Genomic DNA, 22,000 nt, shown 5'->3' with positions numbered 1-22,000 from the left:
ATTAGCTGTTCCACGAGGCGTACAGCTAGTTCAGATAGGAAGCCTAATCCGAACTAGCTAGTCCGTGCCACGTGTAGCCGCGTGGCACGGGGTCCGACCTAGCCAGCATTAAAAAATGGCGCCAGCCAGCTTTATGCAAATGAAGCCCAGGAAATTCAAATCCCAGGCTTCATTTGCAACTCTGTATGACTACATTACCTCCCCTAGTTCGAAATAGGGGGGTAGTGTAGATATACCCACAGAGATTTAAAAGGCAAAAAACTTTTCAGTTCAAAGATATATGAAGTTTTTTTTGGGGGGGGGGGGGAAGAAGCTTTGAAAGATCATAATGCAAATGACATATAGTTTAAAAAAAACCACTGAGATTGAGATGGTTCAGTTTTTTAGTAATAGCATGCAGAACTTTAACCTCTATTTTCACATAATTTCAGTTTTGATGTACACTGGGGCAGTGAGAGGGATGGTCCATTCCCTGTTGTATGTATGTCCAATGGATATACTTCAGTTTCAGTAGTGGTCAGGGCATCTTTCACCAGCACTGGCTTTCCATTTAAAACATAAATGAAGCCAACTTTTGGCTGAGGTTATGTCTAGACTACAGAGTTTTGTTGGAAAAACGGCCATTTTTCTGACAAAACTTGAGTTACATCCACACTGCAAGCACGTTCTTTTGACAGTAAATCTATTTGAGCAATAGAAAATCCTCATTCTACGAGGAACAAGCCTTTTTGCGAAAGAGCTCTTTCACAAAAAGGAGTATGTAGACAGGGCAGAGGGAGTTTTTTCTGAAGAAGAGGGAAAAGGGAAAAGCACAGGTGCCTGGGTGGCCATTCTGTCCACAGCAATCACTGTTTACATGCGAGATAGCGGCCAGGCAGTCTGGACACTCTCTTTCGAAAAAGCACATTGTTTTTTCGATGCGCTTTTGCAGTGTGGACGCTCTCTTGCACAAGAAGTTTTTTCAGAAGATTTCTTCTGAATAAAGCTTCTTATGCAAGAATCCTGTAGTCTAGATGTAGCCTGATTGGCAACATCTTCAGGAAAAGCAGGTTTCAGTGCAACCTTAGAATTCATTAAATAGTAAAAGACTTACAAGTTATATTGCTTCTACAGCAACTTTAACTTATTTGTTATCACAAGGAGCCCCAAACCACTCCTGATATTTAAATTGTGTTTTAGGAACAGCTCCATATCAAGTCCTCATACAAATCATAAGAATTACGTAAGAATTTGGAACCCCGTGAGAATGAAAAGAATTTCAAGTAGGAATAGTTTTATTTAATTGCTCTTTCTGTCATCATTGTTAATGCACAGTAAGGCTACGTCTACACTGGCATGATTTTGCGCAAGAACTCTTTTGCAGAAGAGTTCTTGTGCAAAAACTCTTCCAGAAGAAAGTGTCTACACTGGCATGTGCCTTTGCACAAGAGATATGCTTTTGCGCAAGAGCATCCATGTCAGTGTAGACGCTCTCTTGCACAAGAAAGCTCTGATGGCCATTTTAACCATAGGGCTTTCTTGCGCAAGAAATTCATGTTGCCTGTCTACACTGGCCTCTTGCTCAAGAACAGTTCACAAGAGGGCTTATTCCTGAGTGAGAGCATCATAGTTCTTGCACAAGAAGCACTGATTTCATTCATTAGAACGTCAGTGTTCTTGTGCAAGAACTCGGGACCAATGTAGACAGGCAGCAAGTTTTGGTGCAAAAGCAGCTGCTTTTGCGCAAGATCGCACCAATGTAGATACAGCCTAAGGGTATTTAAGTGAAATAGAATTAGACCTGGTAGGTCATAACCTTTCCTGGAGACTGTGTACAAAACTGTCACCTTGTACTTTCTCTCTATTGACTGAATGAATGAGGGAGATGCTGTGATCTTCTACACATCAGTTCAGAGGCTGATGTCCTACCAGCAGGCTATTTTTCAGAACCTATTTAATTGGAAATTTAATTTTGATACAGCAGATTTTAGGAGTCTTATCCAATAAAATTGTGTACATCCACTAGATGTAGCAATTTCAAGAGTGTGAATAAGTGTGTGTGAGAGAGAGACTGAGAATGAGAGGGGTGTGTGTGTGTGTTTCAAAATGCTCAAATAAATGTTATTTAAAACCAAAAACTTTTCATTTATTACTAGGACTGAAAACACGAAAAGCAAACACCAGCGTGCAGATCCCCACCAGCTTTGCCAAGAAGATTCTGATGCTGTCTGGAACGAACTGGCATATTTCAAAAGGGAGCACAAAAAGCTATTGATTGAAAAGTGAGTATCCTTTTAAAAATAATATATATGTGGAAAAACAGAGTGCTTGTTTTCTAAAGCTTTTTCTCTTTGCACCTTGAGGCCACACAAAGGAATTCCTTACAAAATTCCAAGATTATGCCATTATCTTCTACCAGAAACAAAAGGGAGAAAATACATCAGGTTTTTTTCCTAAATCAGTGACAAGTTACAAGTTTGCTAGCACTAACAAAAACTGTATTACATGATCTAGGGATTGTGTTAATTAATGTGGCTCTCATCTGTTGGAGGTGTCGCTCTTCATTAGCCTGCATTTTATACACTGCCGTGCTTCATTTTTGGAATGAGGTGGTGAGGGGATAACCTAGCCAGCCATCCTTGTTTGATCTCCTTGATACATACGCAGTGCAGAATGCCTCTGCTCTCTTGGTTCCCTGCCCTGTCCTACTAATCCCAGCTGAGCTCATTATGGTGTAGCCTTGCTGCTACTCTTGGAGCCAGAGCTGTCCAAGCTAATTACTGGTAGCAGCAGAGCTGCCTGTTAAGGGTCTGGTGTGGATCTGCTAACACAGTCCTTGGTAGTGACCTGCAAAAAGCACGAGGGAGTTGCTCTCTTTCTTGCTGTGCACTGCCTGTCCTTTGGGTTTAGTGCTGATCCCTTCACACAGCTCTTTTAGCTGTAGTAAGTGTAAAACTTGGTGAAGGAAACTCTTACTTTAGAAAATATTCGTTTGCTTCTTTGATCTCAAAATTCATAGACTATTATACTCATCCTGGCAAAGTAAGAGAACTTCCTTTTATACTAGACAAAAGTAAGTTAGTACAACATAATTAGCCTTTGCATGCTATTGAACACTTTCCTTAAGTCAAGTTGATTGTATTGTTTAACAATCAAGATACATATAGAACTTATATTCTAACTTTTGTTTGTCAGCATGACAACATTAATGAAAATTATTCTCTCATTTTGTCTCAATACATATCCACTCTATGGAGCTTACCTAAAAGCTAAATTAATAAGTCACAGCTATTAAAATTCTCTATCTCAGGTAGATGACTCCATGTACAAGTGCATGTGCTCAGCTTACACATCCTACATACAGTATTGCCAGTAGATGTGCTTTATGCAATTTTGTATTAATTTTACTGCTCACTATGATGAAGGTATTTTTGTCACCTCAGTATTTTATCTTTTCTTCTTATTCCCTCGTTTTCTTTAGCTATTTACATCATAGCCATGATTGTGCTGTTTATTTTATTTATTTATTATGATTTTTATACACATCCACCAGAAAGGAGTATCTATCCCTTATTATAGGTGCTTTCTGACAGTTAAAGATGCAACTATATAATTAGTCTTGTAATTTTCCTTCAACTACTAATCAGCATCTCCACCACAGCCAACAATAACCTACTAGCAAAAACATATTACACATCTTCTACCAAAGCCCTCATGTTCTCTCAGAAGTAAAAAAAAAAAAAATGCTATTCACTTCCAGAGCATGCACAGTGCATGAAAGTTGGACTATTTCAGATCAATAGGGGAGTGAGTTCTAAAGCTGAGGGACCTTCATGGGGGGGTGGAGGGGAGCCCTACTAGCTACCTCCACTCGTTTATGTCAGTTGCATTACAGGTCAGGTGCCTTCATTGACCAAACCTGTGGCAAAATGTCATGGAACGAGAATTGGCCTCATTTTTATTTAGGATTTATAGGTCAAAACCAACAGCTTAAATTCTTCTGGGTACTTGACAGGAAGCCAGTGTGCTGTTCTGGTCTCTGTAGAGTATGTGGCCCAGAGGAGACTGCAGTCAAGTTCTCTTGAAGAGATTTATTGTGATTTACTGCTAATTGGTAGGATAGTTTTTTGTTAAGGAAGTAAACCAAAATACTCCCTGAGATCTGTGCATCATACTAAGGTTCTTATTCAGCACTGGCAGTGGGACCGACAGCCACAGCAGGTGCCAGGGCAAGGAAGGAGGGACTGGCTCAGTGCCGCAGAAGAGGTGGGGCCTTGGGTAGAAAGGGCAGGGCTGAAGGCATCCCTTAGTGCTGCCCAGCTGGCAGCACCATGCAGAGTAGTGCTCTGGTGGCAGCTCAAAGGGGCCCTGTGGTGGTGGCCCTGGGACACTCTGGGCCCCAGGACACTTGTTGTCTTTGCCCCTCCTTTCCTCCTCCTCCCATCAGCAGGTTTGAGCATTGGTTCTTATTTCATTCAATTGTATAAGCAAATTCCCATTTGGAGGCCTGAGTTTACATAAATATGACATTCAAGATAGGCTCTTATATAATTTGGTGATACTGCCTGTGATAAAGACACCTTTGCAGATTCAGATTTCTCTTTGAGCAGGTAGTTAAAGAATGTATGTAGACACAGAGTTGCACCAATTATCTAAATTGATTAAGTTAAACTTGTGTAAATGATTGTGTGGTCACACTGATTGATAGAATTTATCAAATTAGCTTAAGTTGATTTGGAACAGATCTATGGTAAACTTTATTAAGCCACTCTTAAATCCAACTAAGAGTGTCTACGTAGAGTAACTAAATTGGTTTTATAAGTGTTTAAAACTGGTGTAACTTCTGTGTGTAGAAAAGCCAAAGAGAAAATGTTGAAGAGGAAATCTTCTGTGAAGACTAGGTTCCTTCTTTTTTCCTTTCTACTTTGGGAAATCCTTCAACGGGGGAACAAATGACAGAATAGATTTCAATCTTGTATGGAATAGAGAGTATAAGGATATGTGGTTAAACGGTTAACTGCAAACTCCTCCGCCCACCCCTGGGCTGCTGCAGAGCTGGCTTGGATCCCTGACATATTGGCTTCTGCAGAGCTTCCTCCCTCCTATACATAAACATGGAACTGCAGAAAATTTCAGCGGTTACATGTTTACAAAAAACCATGTTTTTTAACATTCCTCGTATGGAGGCCAAAATATTCCAAACACCACTCTGCAATAAACCCACAAAGGAGTGTGCAGGCCTAATAAATCCTTCACAGCATGATCCATGTCCTAAAAGTAAGGCAACAGTGATATTAGGACAGGGCTGAATAATAACTTTTGATGGGGATCAATCCAAGAATTTGGAAAGTGATCCATAATATCAGTGGAGGTGTGCAGGGTATGGGGTGGAGCTTGGGATAAAGGATTGGAGTGCAGGAGGGGATGTGGAGTTGTGAAAGGGGTTTGGGCGAAGAAAGCAGTTGTGACCGGGGGCAGGAGACTGGGGTCCGGAATCTGGGTGGGGGTGCAGGGATTTGGGTTGTGACCTAGGGCAGGAGGGAGTTGTGACCTGGGGTAGGGGATTGGGAGGCATGGTCTGGAAATGGGTTTGGGTTCAAGAGTGGGGCAGAGGGTTTGGGTTATGTGGGATAGGGAGGCAAGAGGTGGGGACAGAGGGTAGTGGGGAGGGAAGGGCTAAGGTGCCAGAGGCAGGCTCTGGCTGGGAGACATACCTGGGTGACTCCTGGCCAGCAGGCCAGCATGTTTCTCAGCCAGGCTTCTTGCCTGCCCCACCCCTGCACTAACTGCAGGAGCCATGTGCATCTGTGCATAGTTACAAGCCTGAGGGGAGAGGTATTTTGCACAATGCCTGTGCTTCAAACGGACAGCGCCCATTGGCCAAGAACTGAATAATGGGATTGTGCTGGGAGCTGAGGCAGCATGAGAAGCCTCTCCCCTCCTCCACCCGCACTTGCAGTTGTTAAAAGACAAATGGTCGGGCAGCCACTTTTCTGAGTGGCATGTGGAAGGGAGGCAGCTCCCTGCTGTGTTTGCGGGTTGAATCTGGCCTGAGGGAAGTCACATAGGTCAGTCAAGGCAGGTAGGTAACTCCTTTTGGGGGGCTTGATCCAGAGCCTATTGAAGCGAATGGAAAGATTCCCATAGACTTCAGTGGGCTTTGCGTCAGATCTTACTTTGTAAAGTTTCCTCCTCAACAGAGTGAGGGATGGTTCCATTGACTGTAATGAGAGTTGTGAATTCTCATCTCATTTGAAAATTGGACATTTATTCATGTGAACAAGTAAACATATAGGAGCTGAATTTTAGGCAACTGTTTTTGAAAGCCTTTGTCAAAGTGTTTAAACACATTTTTTCCTGAATTTATAAAGTGCAGGATACTTGAGGCAGGAAATGTTGATCACTATTAAAATCTATATATTGATCTCTTATAAAGCCATCGGTGAAGTGAATTATGATTTTTTTCCATTTTTCTTACTGAAATCTATTTTACTAGCATACTTTCCTTGGTAAACCAAACTATCCTGAGACAATTTTACAAATGCAATATTTGCTGTCATAATTCTATAAAACAAGATAAACATTATTTCTGCATACTTGTTAATCTAGTATTTGGCCATTTGTTCTATATATTTATTGTCTTATCTGCATTAGTCAGGATGCATGTTTTAGTATGTGTTTTGTATATAATAGTATATGTTTATTGCACTATCTATGTACTTATTATTAATAATGGAGTAGATTTTCACAGATGCTGCCTGTAAAGGCCATGGAAGTTAATAGGACTTACAGACATAAGTGCTATTTGTGCCTTTGAATGTCTACTTCCAACATTAATTACAATCTATTACTAGCTTTTATAGTTAGTAAAATCAATAATCATGGGACTACACTGTTGATTCAGGTTCCTTATGCATGCATTTCTCCAATAGTGAATATCTCTTTCTTAACTCTTTTTTTCCTCTGGAGAGGTGGGGATTCTTGCTCCATTACTATAATTGACCTCTATCCTAAAAGGATAAAAGAAGAATTCTCAATGTTTGTAGAAAATATTGTCATTTGTTTTTTCTCTGTCATTTTCAAAAAAACACCATTCACTTTTTTTCAAGATAAAGTACATTATTTCAGATTTCAAATTGTGTATCAGATGTGGATGAAAAGCCACATTTTTACAATTCATGCTTTATAAAAAATCTCTTCCTTTCCATCTTCAGGGATAAAAAATTGCATTGGTCCACAATCTGGGATTTGCTATATTGAAACCTAGATCAGTATCAAAAAAGTACCAGTAGTTTAGTTGAACAATGGCAGGTTTTATGTCTGGTATCTTGTAAACTACCAAGGCGAGAAACAAATGCACATTGTCCTTGAAAAGCTAGGAATCCTAGAGATAATGGGTGTTGGAATTCTTTTCAGAACTGAAAGAACTAGAGAAAAAATAAAAATGTGACACATATGGCAATTGGAATAACTTGACTTCAAAGGATGTCTGTCCTCTAAATTATTAAAATATGTTTTCATTATTTTCTTGTTATTAAATGTTAATTTAACATTTCAGTAGAACTATAAAAGTAAACGGGACAAATCAAGTCAATGGAGTTACAAGGAAGCATGAATAATGCCCCTGATTTGTTCTGAAACAAAAGACAGAACTATGTAGCACTTTAAAGACTAACAAGTTGGTTTATTAGGTGATGAGCTTTTGTGGGCCAGACCCACTTCCTCAGATCAATATGTGGAAGAAAATTGGCACAATCATATATACCAAAGAAATACAATCAAAAAAATGAACTCATGTGAAATTGACAAATCAAATTTTAGAACAGAGTGGGGGTGAGGGGAGAAGGTTAGTGTCTGTGAGGTAATGACAGACACTTTAGTCAATTGGACCTAATTGGACCTAACCATGCCTTTACAAGATCAAGAACACATATTCCTGTTCATCCAGAAATATTATTTATGCCATCATGTGCCTAAAGTGTCCATCTACTATGTACATTGGACAAACTTCTCAGACACTTCGCCAAAGAATCAATGCACACAAAACAGACATAAAACTCTCTCACAGAGAGAAAGCTGTTGCTTGCCATTTCAGCCAGACTGACCATTACCTCAATGACCTTAAAACATGCATATTGCTTCAAAGAGACTTTAACTCCAGACTTCAACGAGAAGCTTCAGAATTGTCATTCATGCTTAAATTTGACACTTTATGTATGGGTCTAAACAAAGACTCTAATGATCTCACCCATTACAAAGATAGATTCCCCAATTATCACCCCTACATCATTACCTCACAGAAACTAACCTTCCCCCCTCACCCCCACTCTGTTCTAAAATTTGATTTGTCAATTTCACATGCGTTCATTTTTTCAATTGTATCACTTTGGTATATATGGTTGTGCCAATTTTCTTCTTCTTCGAGTGTTTGCTCATGTCCATTTGAAGTAGGTGTGCGCGCCGCGTGCACCACGTCTTCTGGAGCGTTTTCCCTAGCGGTACCCGTAGCGCCGGCAGGACACCCCCTGGAGTGGCGCCGCCATGGCGGGGCATAAGTACCCCTGCCGGCACTGCCCCACCTCAGTTCCTTCTTACCGCCGTGTCGGTCATTGGAGCGTCTCTCTCTCTCTATTGCTGTTAGGCTTAGATAGGTTAATGGTTCCCGTTTCTCACTTTGTAAATAGTTGTGTAGTTAGATAGTTAGGTTTTTTGTTTTTTGTTCCTTCCCCCCCCTTGGGGGTAAGGAATGCCAGGGCCGCAAGGCTTTAAAACATGCGCTGACTGCGGGAAGTTTATGCCCAGGGGCGACCCACACGACAGCTGCCTTAAGTTTCTGGGTGAGGCTCATTTGGCAATTGCCTGCAAAATCTGCAAGTCTTTCAAGCCTCGTATGAGAAAAGACAGAGTTTCCCGCTTGAAGCTTCTCCTCATGGAGACGGCGCTTCAACCGGCACCGCCGGACCAGCCTGCGGGTCACAGCGCACCGGCCTCCACGCGCGAGGACGTACACCGGCACCGGACGTCGGTGTCAAGATCCTGGCACCGGTCTCACTCTCCACCATCTAAGAAGGTGAAGAAGTCCCGGGGCAGGTCCCCGTCCAAGAAGCCGACGTCGGCTAGACACCGCACCAGCAAGTCACCGCTACGCGTCGGCACCGAGGGGGTCTAGCAAGCCCTGGCCGCCTGCCCTCTCATCGCGCGTCTACGCCGGACACCTTTGAAGCAGCGCAGGACCTAATCAGCCTTACGACCTCCCCGCCATCGTTGGTTGACTCGGACGGGTTGAAGTCACCCACGGTGCATGCCCATAGGGCACCGCCGTAGCCCTTGCATGACCAGACTCGGCATGCTACAGTGGCGTGTGCGTCGGGACCAACCCCGGTGGGGTTGGCTCCCACTATTGCTACAGCCCCCTTCACGACGCCGGGTCGTCATTTCCAGGGAGCTTCGAGCCATGGCACGTCATTGCTCTCCAAGTTGCCAGAGCCCTGCTTGGCTGTACCGGTGCCATACTCCCAGGGCTATGTGGCCTCCCAGTCGACGTCCGTCTCCGTGCCATCATCGGCACCTGCATCGACCCAGTGGCCTACCCCGGTACCGGGCCTGGGCACCCCGGTACCGCTCCAGTCGGGCACGACTCATTCAGCATTGAGTCTGAGCACCTCGGTGCCATACCTGCTGGCCACACAATCTACACCAGGCCGGAGCACCCCGATGCCGCAACTTCAGTCGGCGCAACCGGCACCAGGCCTGGGCACCCCGGTGCCACAGCTTCAGGCGGCACAAACGGCACCGGGCCTGGGCACTGCGGCGCCACAGCTGTACACGGCACTCCCGGTACCAGACTTGGGCACCCCGACTCCACTACTCAGGCATCGCAACCGGAGTCGATGGCCAAGTTTGCGCCGCACTCCTCGTCGGCTCCCCCTTGGCCGGAATCTGATTACTCTTCGGACTCGGATGCTGTGTCGGTGCGATCAGGGTCTTCGGGAGCGTCTTCGATGCACAGTTCCAGATCCAAGCACCAAAGGGAACACACCCAGCAGATGTGGCCCCCTCATCCGCAGTGGCCTTTTTGGACTCCCTGGGCCTATCATCAGTGTCAGGGACAACCACCACCGTCTATGGGGTGGGAGGCTTCAGGGCACCGTTCCTGTCCCTCTGCGTCCCTGTCTAGGGTGCCCCCTCCCCTCTTCGAGTGCCGCAACAAGACCCTGCGGCACCGCAACCACCGGTGCCGGAAGCAGCCCCTCCGGAAGCTCAGGCCGCCCAACTGGCCCCGCAGCTGGCCACGACGGCCCCCCTGTTGGTCCAGGAGTCGTCGTCATCGTCCTCCCCCGATGAAGCACTGGCAGACCCAGCGCCCGGGCTGCCATCAATGGATGCCAGAGCACACCAGGACCTCTTGTGGCGCATGGCTTCCAACCTGGCTGTTCTGGTTGAGCCCATAATTGAGGATACCGACCCGATGGTAGACATCCTCACTGAGGACACCCCTGCGCGGTTCGCTCTACCGCTCAACAAAACGGTTTCAAAAATTACTAATGCCCTGTGGCAAATGCCAGCGACTGACTCCTACCCAAAAAAGAGTGGAAAGGCATTATTTCGTCCCGCAGTCGGGTCACGACTTTCTTTACTCCCAACCATCTCTGGTTCATTGGTCGTGCAAGCCGCGGCCCAAAAGGAAAGGCTTCCCCAGCCTGGGCCTTCACCGAAGGCAAGGGAACCTTAGAAGCTGGACTTGTTGGGCCACAAGGTGTACGCTACGGGTGCTCTGCAGCTCCATATTGCTAACCAGCAGGCGATGCTGAGAGGTACGCTTTCAAAACCTGGCAGGCGGTTGAAAAATTTAAAGACCGACTCCCAGTGGAGGACCACCAGGAGTTTGCAGCTATGGCTTCTGAGGGTAAAGTCATCACACAAACTGCCCTCCAAGCGGCTTTGGACACTGTGGACTCGGCAGCCCGCACCATGGCGATGGGTGTCGTTATGCGCCGTGGAGCGTGGCTCCATGTCTCTGGGATCCCCGCGGATGTCCAGCATACCATCCAGGACTTGCCCTTTGAAGGGAAGGCCTTGTTCTCGGAGCACACAGATTCCAGGCTCCATACCCTAAAGGACACTAGGTCAACTCTGAAGTCCTTAGGCATACATACGCCGGCCACGCAGCGGCGACAACTGCCATTTAGGCAACAGGGTAGAGCGCAGCCCCAGCTCCCCCGTGGGGATTTCTGGAGGCGCCACTCCCGGGCCTCCGGTGGAGGTTCCGGGGCGGCCGCGCACCCTCAAGGGCCTAGGGGTCGATGTCGTGGGAGAATAAAACTGAGCTCTGGAGAAATGTTTGGCTAGAGTTTCCCCTACAATATGTACCAGTTCCGACTTACATACAAATTCAACTTAAGAACAAACCTACAGTCCCTATCTTGTACGTAACCCGGGGACTGCCTGTACAGGTAAGTTACTATTCTCTGTTGACTGTTGATCTGGCAGGGCTGATGCAATTGACAGCCCTACATTATTAAGCCTTGTCTTGGCACTCTTGTCACAAGTTTCCACCAGATCTCGCAACAGCTTATTAAGTCCTGATTACCAGACAGAACGTCTGTATTGGAAGTACTCTATTTTTGTGTTTCTCTTATTTTATCCTGACTCTTTTTGTGCAATCATATGGAATTAGCCAGTCTGCTACTTTTTGTTGTGAATTTGTAGGTCTGTTAAATCCCCATAAACAGCCTAATAAGGTTTTAGTTCTGATTTAGATCTGAAGATGCAGGGGTTTCTGTGGAAAAAATATCATATGGTCATGTAATTAAAGACTGTATTATAGTACATACTCACAAAGAGACTGAATTAAGTCTGAAAGGGAAACCTGAATTCTGGGTTCAGAATTCTAAATGCAGAACTTGCTGGATACCAATGCAAATATTTCCCTCTAATTCAAAATGGGTTTAAGTAAATATTTTTCAGCAGCCTATCCTAAAATAGTTTTTTCCTAGGAATTGCCAGCGTTGGGCCATAGTCTGTTAATTTAAATGTGCTGATGATGAGAAAGCCCAGAAGGCAGCAAGCCTGCTGTTTGTGTTGCCATTGTCCGTGTTGAAGATCAGCCTTCTTTCCTTCCAGGACACACAGGACATAAATGCCATGCCAGTTTTATCCCCACGGGGCTCCGGCACCAGGATAAACCACCATTTAGTCCCAAGTCACCTGGGCACAGTCCTTTCCTATTCCCCTCCAGTATCTGAGGAGAGACCACTACTAAGTCTGCATAGGTCTGCACATGAGAGACTGGGGCACGATGCGCAGTCTTCCGCAACGCTGGAGTCAGTGCGCAGACCTGTGCTGGCATGTGCCCCCTGACACCACAGGCATCGAGGATATAGTGACTCTCTCTACTTGCTATGGCGCTGGAGGGATCCCTTGTCAGAATACTGGCACAGTTTGCTGTGTTGTAGATCGTCACTGACACCAAACCGATCCAGCCACAAAGGTGTGTCCTGTTTCTCCCAGTCCCTATCCCGGCACCATGGAGCCTTGGTTCAGCACTTCACCAGACCCAAGAAGCTGATTGTCAAGTTGCGAAAATGCCTGCCGGCTTTCCACATGCTCCTGGTCACCACAGTCTCCATTAGTGATAGAAACCTAGCACCGGAAAGGCCACTGCTACCGCTCATCTTAGTGGGCATTGGCAAGTATCTGTGTTGGCAGTGTAATGTTGACAGCAGTCTCCATTCCCCCGGTGCATCAGACAGTGCAACAAACGGCACACCATAGCCACAATCGCAGTGGCAGGCTCAGTGGTGCCCATGGAATCCCTGGGGCTTTCCGATTCAGCCTCAGGTTACCTGCTTGATTGCCGGTGTGTCCCAAGCCCCATTGGTACTGCCAGAGCCTCGTGGTCCCCAAGGGGACTTGTGCATGCCTGCCTCCACTCAACAGGCAGTGGGTTCAGGGGACTAGCCCCTGCAGGATGAGGAATCCCTGACAGTCCTGGTCTCTTCTTCCGGTACCCCAGGAGGACTCGAAGGTCCACCACAGAACCTATTCAGGAGGGTAGCTGGCGGCCTGGGCCAACAAGCTGAGGAGGTGGAGGAATCCTTAGACTCGTTCAGGGTCCTGGGTCAAGCAGGCCCAGGCAGGATGGCATTGCCCCTGTATGTGGTGATCACCAAAATTGCTAAGGCGCTCTGGGAGATTCCTTCTTCCATTCCACCAATAGCCAAGAAGGCAGAGCAGAAGTACTTCATCCTGGTGGGAGACCATGACTACATTTCTACCCTCCTGCCACCAAACTCCCTCGTGGTGGAATCCATGAAGCACAGTGAGAACCAAGGCCAGCCAGCACCCACCAAAGACTCCAAATGGCTGGACTTGTTTGGAAGAAAGGTCTGCTTTATGGTCAGCTTCCAGCTATGGAAGACGAATCACCAGGCCCTGTTTGCACAATATGGCATGAACAGCTGGAGGGCACTGGCAAAATTTGAGGCCTCTTTGTCTGAAACATCTCGTAAGGAGTTGAAGGCCCCCCCATAAATAAGGTTCCTTGGTGGTGCTGGTGGCTCTACAAGTGGCATCTGATGCAGGTCTCGGCGACTTGTTCCATGGCCTAAGCCATTTGTATGAGTTGGGTGTCCTAGCTCCTCCTTTCAGGTCTGTCCCAGAGGCGCAGAACTAGGGATGTTAGTGATTAGTCCACTAGTCGACTATCTTCAAGGACAAGGTCCAGTTGTGGCTTCACCTGGCCTTTCTCCCCAAGGTGGTCTCTGCCTTCCATGTGGACCAGGACAGTTTCCTGACGGTCTTCTATCCCAAGCCTCATGCAAATGAGGAGAGGTGCCTCCACATACTGGATGTGCATCAGGCACTGACTTTTTACCTGGAGAGCATACATGCCTTTTGCTGCTCTACGCAGCTGTTTGTGGCTTATGTGGAATGCAGGAAGGTTTTCACATTTCCTCCCAGTGATTATCTAAATGGATTAGTTCCTACATCTGTATGTGCTATGAGTTGGTGGGGGCCCAGCCGCCAGAGTTGATTAGGGCCCACTCCACTAGGCCTCAAGCTTCCTCCCAAGCTTACCTGGCACATGTCCCAATCTAGGACGTCTGTAGAGCAGTGACATGGTCAGTTCATACATTCACGTCATGCAGCAGGTTAGAGAGGATGCTGCGTTCAGTCGAAGTGTTTTTCAGTCTCCATATACATAAATCTTTCCCACCTCCACAGACACTGCTTACACTCACCTATCTTAGAACTGGAAGGGACCTTGAGAGGGTGGGGCTATAAAGTATGGTGTGCCTGCGCCACTCCAGGGGGTGCTGGTGACCCCGGCCCCTTCAGGTACTGCTTAGGGAAAAACTTCCAGCACTGGTGCATGTGGCAGGCACACACACCCATGTTGAATGGACATTAACAACACATCTCGAAGAACACCAATTACAAAACAGGTAACTGTCTTTTCCCCCCTCATGTTAATGCTGTTGAAGAGAGGATGAGCTGAGTGAAGCAAGTGTGATTAGGGACAGTCCTTGTGTTTATAACGAGATTTTTAGTTTGAGGGAATAAGTGCCCAGAAAACTGGATGAACTACTGTAGCTAAGTTTTAAAATTTAGAAGTAATAAATAACACCTATATAGTAAGGAAACTTTCAGTGTGAGTAAAACTGGTAAGATTTAGCCAGGAAGTGTTTGGGGATGCTCTTTTTGGGGATGAAATTAAAGCTTTTATGAAACTCTAGGCTCACTTATAGACCTCACCCTGAAGATTTCTGAAAGTCTGTAGGGTTATTAAGCTGCCTAAAAGAAGAGCATTTGTTCAAAAGTTTAAAAAAAGTACTGTAAGTATAAACATATGGTGAGTATACAGGCAGTCCCCGGGTTACGTACAAGATAGGGACTATAGGTTTGTTCTTAAGTTGAATCTGTATGTAAGTCGGAACTGGCATCCAGATTCAGCCGCTGCTGAAACTGATCAGTTTCAACAGTGGCTGAATCTGGACGCCAGTTCTGACTTACATACAGATTCAACTTAAGAACCCCAGGCATCCCCAAGTCAGCCGCTGCTAAAACTGATCAGCAGCTGATTCCAGGAAGCCCCGGGCAGGGGCTTCCTGTAGTCAGCCACTGGTCAGTTTCAGCAGCGGCTGACTTGGGGACGCCTGGGGCAGAGCAGCTGGGGTGCTGCTGGGTTGGTCCAGTAGCGCCGCCGCTCGGCTGCCCGCTGCCCGCGTGCTCCGGGGCTTTGCTCTGCTTTGCTCTGCTTTGCTCCCCATCCCCCTGGTCTGCAGACCAGGGGGACGGGGAGCAAAGCAGTGGAACACGCGGGCAGCAGGCAGCCCAGACGCGTCTGGGCTGCCCTCCGCCCGCGTGCTCCACCGCTTTGCTCTGCTTTGCTCCCCGTCCCCCTGGTCTGCAGAGCAAAGCCCCGGAGCAAAGCAGAGCAAAGCCCCGGAGCACGCGGGCAGCGGACAGTCCAGACGCGTCTGGGCTGCCCGCTGCCTGCGTGTTCCGCCGCTTTGCTTCCTCTCCCTGGTCTGCTGGAGACCAGGGAGAGGGCCCCGTTCGTAAGTGCGGATCCGACATAAGTCGGATCCGCGTAACTCAGGGACTGCCTGTATTTAGAAACTGGAGTGCATAGTTGTACGTTGATTATTTTAAAAAAGTAACTTTCATTCAAAGCTCTCCTGGACTACAGACCTGAAAGCTACTGCTTTGCCTAGGTCAAGACCGGACAAGATGCGGCCTGGGGGCCAGATCCAGCCTGCCTGTCACTTGGATCTGGCCTGCGGATTGCATTGAGCCACTTTCTAGTAATATCCTGCTGCCCATACAACCCAATTTCCAGGTGGTGGCTCAGGCAGCAGGATTTTGTTTAAATGGCTCATGGCTTGTTGTCTCCGCACCACCCCAGCAAGGACCAGATCCGCGAGCCTTTTATATAGGCGCATCAATCCTGAGTGGCTGCCAGGCAATGCGATAGCAGCAGGTCTGGGAGCCGCAAACCTTTTGCTGTGTTTTTACTTCAAAGCCTCTGGCCCCGTACAACTTTGGGGGGGAGGCTAGTCCCAGCCCCCAGCCACCCAGGCCCTCCCCTTCCAAGGGGGAGTGGGCCTCTGGCCATGTACCAAAATTAATTAGGTGTCTGCCCTGCAAAAATTATTGCCCACCCCTGTCCTAGGCCTATAGTGATGGTCCCCTGCAAGAAGATAAAAGCAAAATGTTAAGATGGATTTTTAAAAAGCCACATTTATCATTCAAAATGGTGGATCACGGTAGTTATATCTATGATTGGTGGTTCTTGTCTGAAGTGATTATGTTCTAATAGCTTTGATTTGTGCTATGATATTCATCACTTCAGAATTGACTAATCCCTCATGTTTGTCAAATGCTATGCTGAAGTTTCATGGTCCTTAAGTATTTAGTGCTTTTGACCATTGGCTTTTGGTGTGCCTCCTTATCTAGACAATGGAGTTTGGAGGTTTTTGCTCTTACTTTAATTATGGGGTCTTTTGGGGTGTTTTTTTTTTTTGTTTTTCTCTGAATCCCCACATTTTTTTAAATGCTGCAAACTTGTATAAATTTAATTTTGTATAGTGAGAAGCTATTAGTTTTGACAAAACTCAAGTTAAAAGAAAGGTCATTTTACTTTTTAGTATGTAAGAGGGCAGTTTTTTCTTTCACAATGTTTTGGAGAGGAAAAGAAATAACTCTAAGTAGGGGGACAAGAGGAGTGGCATTGAGGGAATCCTTTATTAGATGTAACTGTAAAATGCTTTCTAAAGAAGCTGAGTGAGAGTCTTAAAACCAGACACTAGTTGGAATGCTCCTCTGTGAGTTGGATGTCTCTTTCTAACCCTGTTTTGTTATGAAAATCAACTAGAAATGTTTAACTCACCAAATGGGCTTGATATGCAAGCTGTTGGACAAATGTATTTATGTGATTCGCCAATTACTACTGGATGTATGTACATATAACTGTCAGATTTACTTTACAGAATCAACTGAACGTTATTTTTAAAAAATCACAATACCATTCAGGCATCTTGAATAAGTCGTTCTCTCTGAAGGGGCCCAATCTAACTCTTTAGTGGGAATCTTTCAGTTGATTTTTGTGGGAATTGGATTAGATCCTATGACAGTTTCTAATACTGTGCATGGTTGTGCTTAAAATTCTTCTCACCAAGGCACTGTTGTATTTGTGTGCACACGATCATTACAATACTAATTGCTTTAAAAAGTACTTTGAGTGATACCTGGCGTATGAAATTGCTTTATAAAACCAAATTCTCTTTTGTTCTGACATGTTCGTGTTAAATATTTGAGGGCATTTTTCAATATTCTTAAACTTGTGAGTGAGGCTTCCATCTTGGGTGGAACATAATTAAAAGCATATTTCCTTTCCAAAGAATGTTTTAGCATAATACAACTGTGAAAAAGTAAAAGGAAATTAAAATAACAATTCAATAGATCTGTGATCACAGCAGACACCAAAATGTTGCCACATTTTAAAATCTGTTTATATTACGTTCAGGTAAACAAAAACTGATAGAACCTTGTCCATGTGACTTCCACATGTAGTTACAGTCTGAGCAATTATTAATTAGCTCCAGCATATCACAGCTTTTAAAATGGTTCACCTGCTGAGAATTACCATTAGAAATATGATCATAGACTTTGAATTTAATGAAATTTAACAAAGTTTAGCAGAATGGTTACTTATTTTCTTTTCATCTAGTTTGCTAATGGGTATTACTAGTAATGAATCTCCTTTGCCTAAGGTCTAGCATGGATACAGAGACAAGATATTTTATGCATATCCCCAGAGACTTTACTATGCTATTTTGTATTACTTTTTTTAAAAATTCAAACTATAATTTTTATTCAGTTCTCCGTTGTCTATTTATTTCAATCAGTTTATCAGTGGTTGGGATATTATCTGCAAATTTTTGAAACTTGAATAGCTTTTCAGACTTCCTCTACTCAGTTTATCAAGTTCAGTATAATTTATTAAAGTAGTTTACAGTATTTAATATTCATTAGCACAAAACCTGTACAATTTTTATGTGCTGTAATCGTCTGTATCCTGGAGGTTTAACTTTTTAAAACCATGGTGAGTTTTAGGTATACAATACATAATACAAATATAACAATGACTTTTTAATATAGCAGCAACATTAACTGTTTTAGGAGAACAAATGTAATTACAAATGTACGAATTTATTCCAGGTCTATAACCTGGCAGTACTATTCCCTCTAACTTTTTTCATCCATGTGTGTAATAAATTTTGTTCTGTGTACCGAGGCATGTGTGAATGTGCACCACTAGTAGACACACAGTCTGCCAGCTGTGGGAGCTGTGCTAATGAGCTGCATGGCATCTGAATCTCTCTTGGGCAGCTGCCCAAGCACCCAGCTTACAGGGCACACTGCCTGGCAGTCATCAGTTTCTCCTCCCTTCCCTTTGTGCTGCATATCCTAGCTATCTCCAGTCTAGCCATTTTCTTCCTCCAAAATTTTTTTCAAGATACAAAGTAGGGCTGTAAATCAATTAAAACAATTAATTGTGATTAATTGCACATGTTGTCCCTTTGAAACGCTCCAGCGGCGCTTCAAAGGGGCATCACTGCGGAAGCTCAGGATGAACTGGATTCCTCAACTTATCCCAGACTTACTGTAGCTGCCTTTGAAATGCAGTGGCAGTGTTTCCAAGGGGCAGCACCGTGGGAGCCCGGGGTCAGCTGGAGTCCCCAGCTGACTCCAGGCTCTGTGCAGCACTGCCCCTTTGAGGCACCAAAGCGGCACTTCAAAGGGGCAGCAGAATGTGGAGCCGAGGATCAGCTGGAGTGCCCAGCTGGTTAGCAGAGTGCCCACAGTTGGCAGCCTCTGTTTCTACTGATGGTGCACTTACACACATGCCTCAGTGCGCAGAATAAAATTTATTATACACACGAATAAAAAAAAGTTGGAGTGCTCCAGCGCCTCAATGGGGCAGTGCAGTGTGGAACCAGGGATCAGCTGGGCTCTCCAGCTGATCCGCGGCTCCACATTTCATTGCCCCTTTGAAGTGCCACTCCAGCGCCTCAAAAGGGCAGCGCAACGCTGACTCTTTGAGGCACCAGAGCACTCTAACTTTTTTTCATCCATGTGTATAATAAATTTTGTTCTGTACACTGAGGCATGTGTGTATGTGCACCACCAGTAGAAACAGAGGCTGCCAACTGTGGGCGCTCTGCTAACCAGCTGGGCACTCCAGCTGATCCCCGGTTCCACATTCCACTGTCCCTTTGAAGTGTCACTCCTGCCCCTCAAAGGGGCAGTGCAGTGTGGAGCTGGGGATCAGCTGGGCACTCCAGCTGATCCCCGGCTTTGCATTGCATGGCCCCTTTGAAGTGCCGGAGTGGTACAAAAGCGGCAGCGCAGCATTAACGCCTGCGATTACCGCATTAATTTTTTTAACACATTAATCCTGCCCTGTGGTAATCACAGGCATTAACACAGAGACATTGACAGCCCTAATACAAAGTCTTTCTAACTACATTCTTTTCCAGGTCCACATTTTTCATCTGGATCACAGAAACCTCCTTTCCCACCTCCATGATAAACTGTGTTGCCCTCTATAATGTACAGGCCTGCCACTTTTGCTTGGGTATATTCCTGGAGATTTAATTAAACCTTAATCTTTAATTTTGGAGAGTCCAGAGCAATTCTGGAGAGTTGGTAACACTACATAATGTATTTAAAACTCACTCAGGGTATGTCTACACTACCCCGCTAGTTCGAACTAGGAGGGTAATGTAGGCATACCGCACTTGCAAATGAAGCCCGGGATTTGAATTTCCCAGGCTTCATTTGCATAAGGAAGCCTAGTTCGAACTACCTAGTTCGTTCCCCGTGTAGCCGCGCTGCATGGGGTTCGAACGAGCGGGGTTTTAAAAATGGTGGCGTCCCGCTTATGCAAATGAAGCCCGGGAAATTCAAATCCCGGGCTTCATTTGCAAATGCGGTATGCCTACATTACCCTCCTAGTTCGAACTTGGAGGGTAGTGTAGACATACCCTCACTCTTCTTGCCTGATGCCCTATGGCATTCCACTCTCTGAAGCCCTCCACTGGCTTCCCCTTTTCTGCCATATCAAGTTCAAGCTTCATGTGCTCTCCTACAAGACTTCTTGCCGCTGTCCCCTCCCTAGTTATCTGTTTTTTAATCTTACCAGCTCGTCCCCCTCATCAATCCATTTTGTATTGCTTTTCATGTCATTGCATCACTTCTCTGCTCCTCTTATCAGTCACTTTAGTGCTTTTTTTTGTGCTCCTTCCTTTGCATGTAATAGTATGTCCAATTACATCTGTAAGATTCCTGCCTTCTCTTTTTCAAATTCTGCCTCAGTCAAGTATAGTTCAAACCTTTGGGTGCTACTACAAGATAAAATAATAATTAAGAATATTAAATGCAGTGTTAAAGCTGTGCAATTTAAATTAAAAAGGTAGGAACTGGGAGACGTTAAGGTTTCTAGAACAATGTTAACTGTAGTTTTAAGTAGGGATGTTAGACAGCGATTAAGTAAGTAGTCACGTAACTGCACAGAATGGTTGTTACACAACTATTCGATAGTCCCCAGGCTCCTGCCTGCCACTCTGTCTGCTGCTTCTGCCTGCTGCTCTGCAGCAGCCTCTGTCCATGATGGGCATGAGCTCCCTGTGGACAGAAGCTGTGCCGACATCCCAGAGCGGCCTCTGTCCGTGGTGAGCCTGGGCCTACCAGAGACAGAGATTGCTCCTCCTCTGCTCCCCTCCCTCACTGCTCTGTCTGATAGAGGCAGCAGCACTGGGGGAAGGGTGAGTATGGAGGCTGCTCCTCAGGGCTGGCACACAGGGAGAACTAGCTTGAAAGCTGGCTTCTGCCTGACCCTCTCACCTTCTGAGCTGCAGTAGTGCGGGGATGGGGGATGGCTTTATGGATCCAGTGCTCGTGGGGAGCCGACTTAAAAGTCAGCTCCCCATGGCACTAGCTCCCACTCTACCCCCTTTGCCACTCCATGCTGCTTCCTCTGATACAGAGGCAGCAAGTGGGAGAAAATGTGTGTAGTCAATAATATTAACCGATAAGCCTAGGCTTATCAGTTAATTAAGTGTTCGACTACACACTGACATCCCTAGTTTTGAGCATCCTATATATATATATTGGGCATAGTATATATTTAACAACTGAAACAGAATCATAGAGTAGAAGACTGGAAAATAGTACATATGTGTAAAATGGCGATGTTAACAATGTTATAAGATACTTAAAGCTGAACTGAAAAGTCAAAAAAGAAATTTCATCTTACCACTACTGTTTTTTCATAGATTTTTAAAGTAATTTTTCTTTTGTCCGGTTTTAATATGAATACTGTCAGGTTCTCATGTTAGAGATTTACTGTGGGTTTTTTTTCATTTAGTGTTTTTTAAATCAAAGATTTGTGGAATACTACAGAAATATAGAAACAATTGTGGAAGGATCCTAAAGTTGTAGAGCCTATTATTTTATTGCCACAGTCACAATGGGCCTTACATTTCTGCCATATTCAAAACCAACAATTCTTTTGGAATATGTTCAGCTTTGACAATTATTCACTGCTGATATTGGTGGAAGCTGAAGAAGGTATAGGTTGATGTTGAGAGCTCTTTCACATTTCAAATTACAATCATATAGAATTAGTGCAGAAAAATTCTTCAGAGTGCCTTCCCACTATTGAAGACTCTTCAAATGGACAGCCTCTTAGCTTCTGTTTGTGCTGTGGATCTTTTGAGTCTATAAATACCCTGCCCTTTGCTCTCCACTAGTTCAGTGAAACAGAAGCTTTCCACACACACACAAAATGGCCTTTGAGATAGTAGCAAACCTCAATGTTTCTCTGTTCCAGATTTTGATTTCTTAATTGAAAATATTTCAAACAATCCAATATATCTATATTTATACTTTTCTAAGATTGCCACAGCATCTATTAGCTTCTCTTTCAAAATCACAGTGGGATCTCTTAGTT

At 45.1% G+C, this 22,000-nt stretch overlaps 1 protein-coding gene across 5 annotated transcripts in view; it reads left to right on the top strand.

The window, feature by feature from the left end:
• The window catches only part of CNTLN (centlein), a 342,196-nt gene that overhangs the window by 187,980 nt on the left and 132,216 nt on the right, over window positions 1–22,000 (top strand). For all 5 annotated transcript variants that reach the window (XM_075931520.1, XM_075931519.1, XM_075931523.1 and 2 more), the window contains one exon: window positions 2,136–2,261. In XM_075931520.1, the coding sequence (XP_075787635.1) occupies window positions 2,136–2,261 (126 nt within the window). The remainder of the gene's footprint in view (window positions 1–2,135; window positions 2,262–22,000) is intronic.

The sequence above is a fragment of the Pelodiscus sinensis genome, chromosome 6 (genome assembly GCF_049634645.1).
Source record: "Pelodiscus sinensis isolate JC-2024 chromosome 6, ASM4963464v1, whole genome shotgun sequence".
Lineage (NCBI taxonomy): Eukaryota > Metazoa > Chordata > Testudines > Trionychidae > Pelodiscus > Pelodiscus sinensis.
This window is presented reverse-complemented; position numbering and strand designations above follow the sequence as displayed.